General features: G+C 34.2%; 3 protein-coding genes across 3 annotated transcripts; all 3 read left to right on the top strand.

Annotated features, from left to right (window-relative positions):
• The first annotated feature begins 365 nt into the window (after positions 1-365).
• LOC111698146 (peroxisomal biogenesis factor 19) lies at positions 366-2,652 on the top strand. Its single transcript, XM_023468408.1, has 2 exons — positions 366-1,013; positions 2,539-2,652. Exons 1-2 carry the CDS (start codon positions 366-368, stop codon positions 2,650-2,652), a joined length of 762 nt encoding a protein of 253 aa, XP_023324176.1.
• Positions 2,653-4,133: 1,481 nt separating this feature from the next.
• On the top strand, positions 4,134-8,928 carry LOC111698654 (poly(A) RNA polymerase gld-2 homolog A). The gene is made up of 10 exons (XM_023469049.1): positions 4,134-4,457; positions 4,597-4,757; positions 5,217-5,499; positions 5,572-5,682; positions 5,936-5,983; positions 6,384-6,519; positions 6,952-7,127; positions 7,446-7,497; positions 8,229-8,366; positions 8,729-8,928. Exons 1-10 carry the CDS (start codon positions 4,165-4,167, stop codon positions 8,792-8,794), a joined length of 1,464 nt encoding a protein of 487 aa, XP_023324817.1. The 5' UTR covers positions 4,134-4,164; the 3' UTR covers positions 8,795-8,928.
• Positions 8,929-11,317: 2,389 nt separating this feature from the next.
• LOC111697997 (elongation factor 1-beta) lies at positions 11,318-12,574 on the top strand. Its single transcript, XM_023468205.1, has 2 exons — positions 11,318-11,463; positions 11,949-12,574. Exons 1-2 carry the CDS (start codon positions 11,387-11,389, stop codon positions 12,526-12,528), a joined length of 657 nt encoding a protein of 218 aa, XP_023323973.1. The 5' UTR covers positions 11,318-11,386; the 3' UTR covers positions 12,529-12,574.
• Positions 12,575-14,874: the final 2,300 nt, after the last annotated feature.

Genomic DNA, 14,874 nt, shown 5'->3' with positions numbered 1-14,874 from the left:
CTTGAACAAAAAAATTATTGATATAAACGATAATAGTCTTTTTTCGGGTAAAGAATTGTTTTTTTTTAGAAATTTTTTTTTATGGTTACTTTTTACACCAATTCGTTATTGGTTTTTCACATATATCTGACATATTTCACATTTTGTGGATTTTTTTTGTCCATTTCCAGGAACTTGGTAAGATATAAAAAATAGTAAGTGTCTGCTTATAATAATAAAAAGATCTATAAATTATTAATATTTTTGAACCATATCTTTAAACCTATGGATGGGTTTGAAATTGGAAGTGATTATTGGGAAAGTTCATTTAGTGCAAGACTATTTAGTAGTACATTTTATTTTTTAAATTTAATTTTTCAGAAATAATGGAACATACTAGGACGGGAACCGAGGGAAAAAATGAAAATATCGATGAACTTTTAAACAGTGCCTTGGAGGACTTGGAGAATATTCCAAAGAAAACTAAGAAATCTAAAACAAAAGTTAAGAAAAGTGTCGAAGATGAACTTATGGGGCTAATGGAAAAAGTTGGATTTGCCGGTAGTACAAGAGAATCTCTTAACGCTGAAATGTTAAATTTATACAAGATGGCCGAGAAGAACAGGGCTGAGTCGTCGGCAACCTCAATTCAGGACGCACTGAACCAACTCGCCTTAGACTCGGAGAAACTGCAGGAATTACCAACTGAAGAGGAAATGAACAAGATGTTTGATGGAGTACAAGGAGCTGATCTTGAACAAGGATTAGGAAATCTGATCCCAATGATGGAAGGAATGATGCAGACACTGCTCTCTAAGGATCTTCTGTATCCTGCAATGAAGGATTTGAATGACAGGTTTCCTGACTGGCTAGCAGATAATAGGCAAACCCTACCGGAGACGGAATATGCTAAATACAACAAACAGTTTGATTTAGCGCGAAAGATTTGTATTGAATTTGAAAGCGAGAAGGAAGTGAAAAGTTCAAATTCTGATGATAAGGAAAGATTTGAGCGAATAATGGGTTTAATGCAGGTGATTTATTTTCAGCTATCGTAGAACTTGTTTACAAACGGTTCGAGTGCTTTTTTTCAGAATTAAGGATCTTGTCTTAGAGAATGTAAAGCCTAGGTTTAAAGCGTTTAATAATAATAAGGGTCTTGATTGATAGAAATAGGTTTCCAAGGTTCAGAGCATGAAGGTTCATAGTACGAATGCTGCTTGATTATTCAGGTTAAGATTATTAAGGACATTGAATGAGAGCATTTAAGGTCTAGACCTAGATCAAGAGTATGAAGGGTCTAGGAAGATACCTTATTAAGGTTCTAGGTTTTATGTATAGACCATGATAAGGAATGAGGGAGATTAAGTTTAGGTCATAGTGTTAGGTTCAGATTATAATGAATCAAGGTTCAGACCATGATGAATCAAGGTTCGGACCATGATGAATCAAGGTTCAGAGTATAATGAATCAAGGTTCAGACTATGATGAATCAAGGTTTAGACCATGTTTAATCCAGGTTTAGACCATGATGAATCAAGGTTTAGACCATGATGAATCCAAGGTTTAGACCATGATTAATCAAGGTCCAGACCATGATGAATCAAGGGTTAGACCATGATTAATCAAGGTTTAGACCATGATTAATCAAGGTTTAGACCATGATGAATCAAGGTTCAAACCATGATTAATCAAGGTTCAACCCATGATTAATCAAGGTTTAGACGATGATGAATCAAGGTTTAGACCATGATTAATCAAGGTTTAGACCATGATGAATCAAGGTTTAGACCATGATGAATCAAGGTTTAGACCATGATGAATCAAGATTTAGACCATGATTAATCAAGGTTTAGACCATGATGAATCAAGGGTTAGACCATGATGAATCAAGGTTCAGACCATGTTGTATCTAGGTTCAGACTTCAGAGTATAACAAAGTAGAACTATTTTGAGCCATTTTTAGAAGGAAAAAGTTTCCTTAAGGAAAAAATATTTACAAACCACTAGTAAAAAATCATCAAAACATGCTAACAATATTCTCTTAAAGCAGCTATGAATACTGTCTGTATTTTTGCTTATAGACATTTCCAAGTTTTCGAGTTAAGGCCCAAAAACGGATTATTTTTGGACTTAATAAAAATTTAATCCTAATTATTTATGAACGGATTTTTACGATTACATCATTTTTGATATCCATAATGTTTTATTTTGACAAAAACTTGCATTACTTACATCATCACAAAAATCCAATAAAAACGTCTTTACTAAAATACGTTTTCATATCCAATATGTATGCTATTTGGATAAAAAAGTGTAATTTCTAAGCAAGCTTTATTAGGAATATTAGAAATTGACTTTTAAGCCATTGTTATAAAACTTAAATCATGTTTTCTTTGAGATGGGTTGTTTTATTGAACTTTAAATTTTGTTTTCAAAATATGAAAGTTTTAAGAAACAAATAACATTTTCACAATCACATTCTCCCATTTATCTATGTTTCTAAGCAAAACTAAAATATTTAATGATACAAAATTTCAATAACGACAATCTTTCCAGGAGATGCAAGAGCTTGGGCATCCTCCGACAGAACTGGTTGGAGGAGAAGGAGGTGGGTTTCCGATGAATGGGTTGGGTTTACCAACCTCTCCGGAGCAGTGTGCAATCTCATAATTATGTGCCATAGTTCCATACATATTCTCAAACATTCTTCGTACACCATCTGTTGAAATGACTTCATAAAACTAAAAAAATTCTTTCTCATTGATATTCATTATAATACGTCGGAGATAAATTCAGATTTAATTGAAATGGAATTAATTGTTAATTGAAATTAAAAACCCATTCACCTGGCGAGCTAAACGTGTACAGAATAGAAATGATCGATCTATGCTTCTAGAATTTTAGGAGAATCTTAATCTGTCCAAGAGTTTTTTTTAACTGAGAACTGGAATTGGATTTGTCTTTATTTATTTCGGAATTTATTTGTTCAAAATTTGTACAAGTCATTTCAGTAGTGGGTTAGAAGTTACATATTGCTCAATTCTTAAACCGCTGTTAAATGTGATATAATGAAAATTGGAATTTTCACCTATTATAAAAATTAAAACGAAACTTGAATTTAGATAAATTTTAACCTTCTTGAATTATCCGAAGTTTAAAGGGACTGTAGACGTAATTTTTAGTGGGCTCAGGGTGAGATTCCCGATTCATTAACGTACCCTTTAAATCATAATTGATGGGAGAAGATAAAGTCGTGTTTCGATCTTAAAAAGTATTGAATTCTGAAAATTACGTTTTTGCTTCTCCTGAAACAAACCTAAATAGAAATTATTAATTTTTAAAGGAAAATGGAAAATCAACTTTATACGAATGCGTCGAAAAAAATTGATGATTAAATATTTCAATGATTTGTTTGGAATTAAATTTGTTTTTTTAACGATCCGAGTCGAATATTGCAACTTTCTGAATTTGTATGGAAGCTACGTTCTTCGGTATGAGCCGTTTTTAACAATTTTCTCCGTACAGGCGCAACACTCCCTTTAAAGAGTAAAACTTGTATACATTTTATCATTTTTGTTTATATCTATTGTGAATCAGGCATTTTTTTTTTATAAATTGAGGTTTGCTTTGAAGCCATTACAATTTTTTTGATTAACGGAAAGTTGCATTTTTGAATGGATAACTTCATGCTTTTTATTGATTTTGAATTTTAGTTTGGTTTCATTCAGTGATTGATGACTCTGTGCCTTTGTAATTGTGATGCATTCCAGCCATCTGTGATTAATATTTAACTCATATATTGTATTCTGTAACCTGCTGTAAGCTGTATTAATCTTGACTTAGTTAGTTTACTTTGATTTTGAAAAGTGGAAAGTAGCCCTACTATTACTAAAACTATGATTGATTGATTGAAGGCTAACATTTGATCGTGTTTACGCAATTTATGTAACTTGATTTATTATTAGTTTGTTATATGACAACAAATTTTGATATTTTTTTTAAACTATTGTATTATGTAGTCGTCTTTAGTCATTTTGGGTGCTAGTATAGGATAAAATATAATTCATTTACTGAAAATTTAATGATTGTAATTTACAATATTATTATATTAGCTTAAATATGTTCAGTGAAAAAATTTGCAATAAAAATATGTAAAGTATTATTTACCTTTTGCAGATCAAGATGAAGCGTTCAGGTGGTGGAGAAGTTATAGATTTGACTGACGATGATACCTCCTCATCCAGGAATAAGATTGCCAGAACGAACTCCGGGCAAAGATCTCACTCAAACAGAAGTAGAGAATCACAGTCCTATAATACCAGTTCTGGATCTCAGAGAAGCAACTGTTATGGCCGTGAAACCGGTTTCCAGAACTATAATAGGTCCGAACGAGGATATCAAGAATCCTACTTGTCTGAAAACTGGCTCGGGTTTCAACCAACTCGCATACAACAATCTTGGGCACTTCAATTTAGGTAATAAAAAAGAAGACAAATTTAGGTAATAAAAAAGAAGAAATAATTTCGCGTAGAGATTGAATTAACGAATTAAAAGTTAAGCAAGCATTCCAGAAACCATTAGCTATTATTTTTTTAAAATTATTTACTTTTTAAGGAACAGTGAAGATAACTATGAAAGACACCAGTTCCCGGATCCCGATATATTTTCTCATCCTAGTCAAAGGTTTCGAATAAGTTTAAACCCGGATCCGGATAGGTTTACACCAGTCGCTGAGGAGCTTGCGGAACCCATACCGAGAGACAAGATTCGTTTAGGTGAGCTCTTCTCCAACCTTCAAGGTGATGTGCACTGTGACACTACTGAGGTGCCTGTGCCAGGGTGTTGTAAAGTGTACTGGTTCCAGGGTGTTGTAAAGTGTACTGGTTCTAGTGTGTTGTATAGTGTACTGGCTCCGGGGTGTTGTAAATTGTACTGTTTCCGGGGTGTTGTTAAGTGTACTGTTGTTTTTATAAAAAAATATATCTTAAATGGTGAACCCGGTCATGAATATTTAGGATTTGATAGAAATAATCTTTTATAAAATTTGAAGGAGAAAGTTTCGCTGATTTTTTAATAATCTAGATAATAATATTAATCTAGAACCAACCGAATTAATTCCATTTATGAGATGTTTACGAGAACAAAATATTTTGAAGCAGACGAAACTAATACCACTTTTTAATTCTCCGTCTATATTTTAATTAACAATATGTAAAATCTACTTTCTATATCAGGTGCCTCTAAATGGAAATCCTTAACAAACACAATTTTCGATGAATACAGGAAGACACAACAGAGTCTAGGAACCATGAAGGAGAAGATAAAACTGTGGAAGGAGATCTACGGCGCAATAATGAAGGAGTTTGATTGCGGTCTATTCGTGTTCGGATCTACCTTTAATGGCTTTGGAGGAGATGATAGTGATATTGATATGTGTTTATTCCCCCACGGTGCTCCTTCATTTGATGCTAAACAAAAATTAAATATTGTGCGGAAAATTTTAAAAGAAAATTGCAGGTAATTGCATTAAAAAATCAAACATTTTAAAAAGTATGCATGTTTGCCACTTAAAAATTCGCAATATTTTAGTCACGTTATTCGGACCAACATAGAGCTGATCCCGGCTAAAGTTCCGATTCTGAAGTTTATGGATAGACGTGGCAACTACGAGATCGATCTTAGTATTGAAAACCCTACTAGGTAGCCATTATAGTATTGAAAATCCTACTAGGAAGCCATTTTTTAAGATTAATTTAAGTCCCATATTTATTCCCTTGTCCAAAATTCGCACAAGCGTACTGAAAATAAATATCCCTGCATCATATCAAAAACTAAATTTTCACATTTTGATATATTGATATTTGACCTTGATTTCTACGGATTAATGGTTGATCGTTTATTATTGTTAATGGGGGAAAATTTTTTCTTGTAATTTTAATGAATTTACTTTTAGTATCAGGAACACTCATCTACTCTACTACTACTCTAAACTTGATTACAGGTAGAAGTTAGAACGTAAACAAAACTAAAAATACCTATTTTTCATGACTATTCATAATACAGGGGTGTATATTTTTAAGGGAGAGGGATAATTATTATTCAGATATATATACACCCCCGTAATAATGTCAAGGTTTATGATATAGAAGCGGATAAGAATCCAATGTTTCTTTTGTTGCAACTGACTTATACAGACATCAGAAAATTCAGGATTCTTTTTGGTACAATTGTGAGACTTTGCTATACACGTGGACAAATAGTAAATTATTTGATTTTTCGAAACGTACAGTTTATACCAGATAATCTCCACACGATTAGAAATCAATCTATGCACAATTGTTTTCATTTCTCGTGTCAAATACTCAGTATTTTAGAGTTTATATTTAATTTTTTTTTGTCAGAGTGCGACCCTTAGTTTTGGCTGTAAAACTATGGGCTAAACATCACAGGATAAATGAGGCTAAAAACCAAACATTATCCAGCTATACTCTAACTCTGATGGTGATACATTATCTTCAATCTGGGACTTCACCCCAGGTAAATAAGTCTCAGAAAAAAAAAGATTAAAAAATTTTTATACTCACAGATAACTTATACATCGCACTAGAAAACACTCATGTTTTAAAGATGTAAGGTACTTTCCCAAGAGGCAACTTCCCAAGGATATTTTCTAAGTGTTAACTTCCAAAATGTGCAATTTCCCAAGCGGCAACTTCCCAAGTCTTTCCTATCCACAGCGATCGGTCACTGATTGTTCTAGCCGCGGCGCTCAGCCCCCTAGTCAATCTTAGCCGCAGGGCTCGGCCCCTAATTGCAGCCAGTGGCGCTTCAGAGGGCCTAACCTAACCTTTGGAAAGTTGCCGCTTGGGAAACTGCACATTGGAGAAGTTGCCACTTAGAAAAATGTCACTTAGGAAAATGCCTTTGTGAAAGTACCAAACACCGTTTAAAAGATTGTTTCCTCTTCAGGTTCTACCCTGCCTTCACCAACTCTATCCGGACACATTCTTCTTCTCCTCCGATATATTTTGCTTGAGTTACCTCGACTCTCCGAGGTTTAGGTCGGAAAACCAGGATTCTGCAGGATCTCTACTTGTAGGATTCTTTAAATATTATTCTTCAGAGACACTCTTCAATACTAGAAGGTTTCAATCGTTAATAATTTTTTAATAAACGTAATTTCAATTGACGCTGCATTTAAAGAGCTTCATGCTTGTTTCACAACCCAATCCTTTAACTGAATATATGAGGAAGATACAGTTTTTATCTTGAAAAGAGATGAATCTGAATTGTCTCTGCTGCATAAATCCGTAATAAGTCACTTTCATTGCTTACACATAAGGTTTAAGGGTTAGTTTGGGAAACGACATTTAACACTTCAAAGGGAGGGTCACAATTACGTATACCTTTCGATTGTTTAAATGGACTTAAGGTTGTAGACTATAACGTAATTTTTGTTTCAGAGATGTCGCGAGTGTAAGAACAGGACGAATTTTAGACGGAGAAGACTGTCAGGTAATTAATTAAGCTATATAAACTGTATAGTGTATATTGTACTTGCTTTGCCCGAATCAAATTTTAACCCACCCATTCACATTAAGTTTAGATTTCTGGGACTGTAGACTTTTTCCAATCTCCTTTTGTAAGGCTCCATTTACAACGGTACCTTTAACACGTTATCTGATAAAGAATGCATGATATTCCATCATCCTTTAATTGGAAGGGACTAATGAATATTTTCAATAGTGGTTTCTCTAAATGTTGACATGCGCATTCCTGCTTCAGTAATAAAATGGAGGAAATTGTAAGAATTAAACACCGTTCAGTGTTAAAGCTAGAAAACTAATCCGAAATTGTTCTTAAACCGTATGATTCATTTACTTTAAAATATTTAACATTATCCACGAATATTATAGTTTCGTCCACCTATCCCAACCTTGAATCCTAACCTTCGGTTATCCTTGGTATGGATCATAGCCCTGAATCTGGATGGATGATCGACTTTTATTGTAAACCATTATGCAAATAATAATCGAGAAGGATAAGATATAAGAAAGTTTTGAATAATTTATTGTTAGTGGGTTTCTTCAAAATATAAATTAGCATATTTTTTTTCTCATTAGTTTAATCATAAAGTATATTCTTATCTAAACTGGCAAGACTTGTTTCATCAGGCCCAAATCTACTCTAAAAGTTTCATTTAGTTGATACAATCAATCTTATAGAATTGAAATTGATTGATTTAGGAGTTTGCCCGACGTGAGAAGTTAGGCCCGGGACAATGGACCGCTTATCTACTAGTCGAGGAACCTTTTGATAGAACCAACGCTGCCCGGGCAGTCTGCAGTGCGGACAAGTGGAGATTAATTCAATCCGTTTTCAAGGTTTAGTTTTTTCCAGGGGCTATTTGGATACAAGAATACATTTCTTGACATATTTACAGATTACTTTTTAAGTTTAAACTTCATAAACGTTCCAATGATCGATAAATCACAGCCTAACAGCAGACAAAGAAATTTTTGTATTTTTTTGAGTTTTCATTAACAACATCCAGTCTGCTTACCTGGAGTCTGAAATTCAAGAATTTATTTTCCTTTCCCTAAAAAAAAATAATCAATACTTTGTTCGCAAAAACGAAAATTTTTCAAAAGAAATACATGATGGGCAAAATGATTTTTGAACAGAGAAATGATTTTTTTTCAATGAAATATTGTTATTTGAATAATTAACCTAGTATCTGTTCTAGAGTACCTGCTCCTATCTAGAATCCACTAAAATCTCGACCCTAATCTTCCAAGATCTGCTTAACTAGAAGATAATGTTACAACCTTGGTTCTACCTGTCCTATGTTGAATTGATATATCTTGGCAAGAGTTTGAATCAACATTGATTATTGATTCAAAAGTTTAAATAAAATTTTAATAAATTTGTACGTTTTTGAACTAACTGATTGTAGCATAAATGTGATCTTGGCATAAAAGGAATATTGCAATTGACAATATACATTTTACAGTAGTGCTGGTAGATTTTAATAATTATTATTTCTAGTCATAAAAGAAATTGTTTTTAGAATGGCTTTTTACAAAAGAATAATTTAAATCATATTGCATGCTTATTGCGAAATAACAGATTGTTGAAAAGGTGAATATATAGGTCAAAACTTGCAGTGCCCGTTAGCTAATGAAGACGACCTCCAATCAAAAACTAACGGAAAATAATTTGTTCTTAGAATTGTTTATTTTACTTAGATATGAAGCATCGCCGTAATTATTTAAAGCATTTTTCTTGTGTATTGCGAAATCACAGATCTCCAAATAGAGACATGGAGGTCAAAAATTGCACTGCCAGTTAGCTAAAGAAGACGACCTTCAATCAAAAAGTTTCATAAAAGAAATTGTTCTTAGAATTGTTTGACTATCGCCGTAGTTCTGTGACGAAATTTTTAAATTCTGAGTTCAAATTCTTTTTATTCATCTTTGATCTATGTTCTACTAGACTCTTATTTCAGGGTTTATAAGTGGTTTTCGAAAATTAAAGTGACAGCCTCCAGAAATGACCAGGTCCAATTTGGTTGATATTTTACAGCTCAATTTCTCAACTCTCGAGTCCAACCCCGACGGTTCCCCCCTAGAATGAAATATCATGTTTTCTCTAACCTTAAAAGCTGTGTAAGAAAGGACCCTTGTGGTTTTCTGCAGAAATCGAAAATTTTCCATTACTACCAGCTAACATTAAATAGCCAACCCTTCCTTGGGGTCATTTGATTAGTGATAATAAGTTTCTTCGTTTTTTAGGGTTTGTGGACTTTAAAAAGGTTCCACAAAAACTTCAAAATTATTTATAAAAATTTGCTTCTCCTTCACATATTCCATATTTCGACCCTGAGAAATAAATGTATGCATAAAACGAGCGTGTTAAAGTGAACGGTTTTAGTTCGTTTTTACATTTTTTCCCCTTGGAAATTCAATAAAGAAAACAATTTATCAGAATAGAGAGATTTTTATTGGATACTAAGAAAGAAACAAACAAAAAAGCCTAATTTATAGATAAAAACTAGCTTTGGAATTTGCATGGGATTTCTAAAGTGTTGGATGCCTTTTAAATGACGGGAAAACGGGAATTTTTTTCAGGCAAATGTATTTAAAGAAGGAGAACGATTGATAAATTATACCCATCTTTATATATTTACTCATTGAAATAGATTGCATTAAATGTTTATTCACTTCTTTTTCATCATTTCTGTGGTTTATAGGATCTCTAGAATGATATATCAATGCCCTGTACAAGCGGGGGAAGGCTGACGGTCATAAGCCACAATATTTTCCCCTTCCATTCCACACATTATCTTGTTTGCCTTCCGGCAGCCATAAGCTATAACTGTACGGTCTTCCATGCCACAAAATTTGACCCTTCCGGCAATCATTCCGTTCTTAAATGATAAATTTAGTGCATTGAAATTGCAATTTTCTAAAATCTCGCCGCATTACGCAAAAGATGATACCTTTAAGAAATTTTTAGAAGTTAATTGAAGATCAATTCTGTGTTCAGTTGTTAAACAGCTTTACATTTTACAAAGAAGATTTTACATTATTTTACGCATAGTTCCTTGGTGGGCACCGAGACAAATAGTTTGGGGTAGTCTAAAGAATAAGAAAATATGAGAAAAATCACACTATTAACTTGCATTTCTTGAGTGTTAGAGATTTCCACAATAAACATTTCTCTGCAATTTTCACGTTATATGTATAATGCAAATTTTCGGTTAAGGGCGCCCTTTGAACTTTGAGCATGTTATCCGGGGCATCATTTTTATTGTTTATAATGTTTTCAAAACTAAATCAAATGTTAAAGGAAAGATTGAATTTATTTTTGGGGAAAGAAAACGGTTCAGCAATTTACATTAAAATGAATCATTATTTCATAAAAAGCTGAAATATAAAGATCTTTATTTATCTTATGCATGACGTGGCTGGTTTTTGAAAATCGCAATTTCAATGCACTAAATTTGCCATTTAAAAACATAATAATTGCCGCACAAGGGTCAAATGTTCTGGCAAGGAAGACCTTACATTTGTGGCTTATGGCTGCCGGAAGAAAAAAAAAGCTAATGTGGCATGGAAGGGAAAAATGATGTGGCTTATGGCCGCCAACCTTTACCCACTTGCGTATACCGGATTTCGCCCCGCCCCCTCAGACGCCCTTGTTTCTCCGGTTAAAATTATTCTTGATAATTTCATTGGAGGGGTATGTTTTACGATACTCACTGTATCCAAATAAAAATGTTGGGAACATTGTTGCAGACATTAATAAAGCTGTTTTCTTCTCTCGTACACTTTCATATTTCCTCCATTGTCTGCTGGTCCACAGAGTTACACGTGTCAGCTTCAGCATCCCATCATCCATCATGTTCGGTGATCTCAAATCTGCTGCGGGAGTGAAGGTTTTGAACGAGTATCTGGCCGAGAACAGTTATATCGAGGGGTAAGTCATAAGGGTAATAATTTCGGCAGGGATTTTTAGCCCCGGCATTTACCTATCATGGATTATACGGTATTTATTAATCTTATTATCATCCTGTTTCCTGATATCATCATCTCGTTCTTTTATGTAAAAGGTGTTAAATTGTGGCCGTAAAATCTAGATAATCCGCTAACTTTCTGTATTATATTTTGGTAATTTTCCACTGAAGGATTTTTGGACCCCCCCCTCCCCCCTCCCTCTCGTGTCTCAAAATGTACGTAGGAGTTCGAAACCACTTGTTACACATAGTCAACGTTGGACATGTGGTCGCAGCGCCCGGCCCCTTAGCCCATGTCCTAGCTGCAGCGCTCGGCCCGGAAATTACCTTTACTTAACTAAAATAGTCCAAAATAAATATTTGAATTTGTTGATTAAATAGGCGAAATTTAAGTAGGGTTTATTTTTTGATAATTATCGTGATAATATTAATAACGTGATTAATGTAGGTATGTTCCCAGCCAGGCTGACACCGCTGTCTTCGAAGCACTAAAGGGAGCTCCTAGCGAGCCCCACGCTCTCAGATGGTACAATCACATCCAGTCATTCGGAGCTGGCATGAAGCAGTTCGTAAAGGCATCTAAGAATGCCAGTGAATATGCTAGCGGAGCTGCGGGTGGTAGTGCTGCAGCTGCCGATGATGATGATGATGTTGATCTATTCGGATCTGACGAGGAGGAAGATGATGCTGAAAAGAAGAGGATTACCGAGGAGCGCCTGGCTGCTTACGCCGCTAAGAAGTCCAAGAAGCCTGCGCTTATTGCCAAGACATCCGTCCTGTTAGACGTGAAACCCTGGGACGACGAGACTGACATGTCCAAGATGCTGGAGATGGTAAAGTCTGTGGAGATGGATGGTCTGGTATGGGGAGCCAACAAGCTTGTTCCTATTGGATACGGTATCAATAAGCTCCAGGTTATGGCTGTTGTCGAGGATGAGAAGGTTTCTATCGAAGAACTCTCGGAGAAAATCGAATCTTTCGACGACTATGTACAATCTGTCGATGTCGCTGCCATGAACAAGATCTAAATGGTTCATATTTTTATATTTTAACAATAAATATTAATCCTTACCAGTCGACTTGTTAACAATTGATCCATTTTACTTGATTCTCTTACTGAAAATTTTTTTTTTTACAAATCCAGCTCGCTAATAGTTTCGCCAAGTTTCGCCAACCAAAGAAAATATTCCTTCATCGTATTTTCAAATGGTATAGTTTTTGCTATTTTTTTAAAGCAACTTCATTCAATGCTAAGGTTTTGATCATTTCTCATTCGTTGAAACTAGAAATGTTCGTTTGAGGGATAGAAGTATTTGTAAGGTTAATTTTTGCTTCTTTGATCTGAACCGTAGCACTGTCTACTAGATCAAGAACGCACGCGTAGGGAGAGTAGGAAAGTAAATTTCTCATCTTGCAAAAAAGACCAAAAATTAACAATTTTGTTGTGAATTGGTGCTTAAATAGTTAGCTTTATACATGATACACCTGTGAAAAGAAAAAAGGAATCGTGTTCTTACCTCAAAATCGAATTTTATAATATCAATATCTTCGCAACCTGAGGCCGTTCCTTCCATAAACTACATTGGTCGACAACTTGACGTTTCCTATTTTGGTCATGAAATGTACGGAGAAATATCTATCAGATAAGAACTTAGCACGGGACATCTAGCGGCCAACATATCGTCCCCCAAAGTACGTGAAATACACGACCACTTTCTATGGAGAGAATGGGCTCTGGTAGTGTAAACCTTTGATATTTGATCTAACAGAATTCATAGTTTGAAATATCAAAGGTCTATGACATTAAGTTGCACAGATGTAGGGTTTAGAAAATTGGAGTTTGTTGCAAAAACCCAATTCCTTTGTCAATCTTTATATATTAAGCTGCATACTCATTGTTATGTACTAGTTTAAGAATTTTTGAAATTTAGAAACACAAGAAATGAAGTCTTAATCTAAATTAAAGATGACTTTAATACAAATTGTTATGGATTATTAAAAACTTTTTGATCATGTTAAGATTTTTCGGTTGAGACTGCATGCGGAGGCTTGGAGACTTAACGTAAGACACGGAGAAGATTTTGAATGGCTTGAAAGTCATTCTGCGAATCAGGAGGCTCCGGTGGTCAGTTCGGGGCTCATGGTTGCCCGGATACAGGATTTAAGTGGGGGGGGNGGGGTGTTAGAGTTATTTCGGAACAAATTTTTTAAAGAGATAATTTTCCTGTGTTTAATGCAAATCGATTTTTAAAATATCCTATGGCTTGTTCTTCTGTTTAAAAATAAATTCTTCCAACATTTGTAAAATGAACGATTGAGTCAATTCGTTAGATATGTGCACAAAAGGAAAATTCTGTTCTCCATGAGTTCTAGTTTCCTATTTTCCAATCTTAATGGTATGCCTTTTTATGTGTTTCGTAGCGTCAGTTAGCCCCCTATTAAAGTCTACAGCAATTTTTTGTTATTGATTCACTATAGTCCTTGGTTTGAGTAGTCTTAGGAAAGTACTTGCTGGTAGTATTTTTTTCACGTATTTTTTCTTGATATTCTTCCAGCACAATATGATATTTTTTGTCGTCAGTTTACTGTATACTTAACTGTAATGTTTGCTAATACCCGTAAGAATTAAGAACTAACAGGATAAATAGTATGAATGACTTTTTTCAAATTTAAAAAGAAAAAATAGTGGGAAATTCTTGTTGAAATGTTGCGCGAAGCGCCAAAGAAACATGTAGGTATTTATTTCTTAATTTGCAAAATTTAATGAAAAGTTTTTCACAATAATGATCAGGATGGGGAGGGGGAGCAAAATATTTCTATTATTTTAATTTTCTATGATATTGATAATCTCTTCCTTTTTTTCAAATCTCTAGTTGCGCCTCTGTGCACGTGCCTGACTGAAAAGAAGGGAACAAACACTTACTTCTCCATTTAAAATTTCCCACATTGAATATCGGAATCAAGCGTTCAAGATTAACGAATGATACTTTTCACTAAAGTTACGAACCAGAGGCGCATTAAGGATTTAGTACAGGGAGAGGCTTAAAAATGTGCACTTGTGAAGGGCAAACATTGTTTTGGGGTTAGCCCCCCCCCCCCGGGATTGCTAAAACTAACTTAAAACAGAGACTGTTATCTGAAAATTAAGTATCACAATGAATTATCTGAAAGAATTTTGACATTTTAACGCTTTATAAAATAACAAATATACAAATTTGCATATATAACTGCGGCAAAAATCTTCTCTGATAATTAAAAAAACAAAACGCCCGAAATTTAAAATTAAACAATATTATACAACATACATAATAATAATAAGATCCATAAACATTAAACAATAAACATATACTAGAGGGGGTCTGGGGGGGGGGGGG

The sequence above is a fragment of the Eurytemora carolleeae genome, unplaced genomic scaffold (assembly GCF_000591075.1).
Source record: "Eurytemora carolleeae unplaced genomic scaffold, Eaff_2.0 scaffold40, whole genome shotgun sequence".
NCBI lineage: Eukaryota > Metazoa > Arthropoda > Copepoda > Calanoida > Temoridae > Eurytemora > Eurytemora carolleeae.
Note: the sequence above shows the minus strand (reverse complement) of the source record. Positions and strands in the feature narration are given on the sequence as shown.

Bases quoted from the DNA above. Each gene is read 5' to 3' on its own strand.
- LOC111697997 (XM_023468205.1), top strand. From the start codon at position 11,387: ATGTTCGGTGATCTCAAATCTGCTGCGGGAGTGAAGGTTTTGAACGAG. The intron at 11,464-11,948 runs GTAAGTCATAAG...TGATTAATGTAG, and splicing joins GAGAACAGTTATATCGAGGG to GTATGTTCCCAGCCAGGCTG.
- LOC111698146 (XM_023468408.1), top strand. From the start codon at position 366: ATGGAACATACTAGGACGGGAACCGAGGGAAAAAATGAAAATATCGAT. The intron at 1,014-2,538 runs GTGATTTATTTT...CAATCTTTCCAG, and splicing joins GAATAATGGGTTTAATGCAG to GAGATGCAAGAGCTTGGGCA.
- LOC111698654 (XM_023469049.1), top strand. From the start codon at position 4,165: ATGAAGCGTTCAGGTGGTGGAGAAGTTATAGATTTGACTGACGATGAT. The intron at 5,500-5,571 runs GTAATTGCATTA...GCAATATTTTAG, and splicing joins ATTTTAAAAGAAAATTGCAG to TCACGTTATTCGGACCAACA. The intron at 7,498-8,228 runs GTAATTAATTAA...TGATTGATTTAG, and splicing joins TAGACGGAGAAGACTGTCAG to GAGTTTGCCCGACGTGAGAA.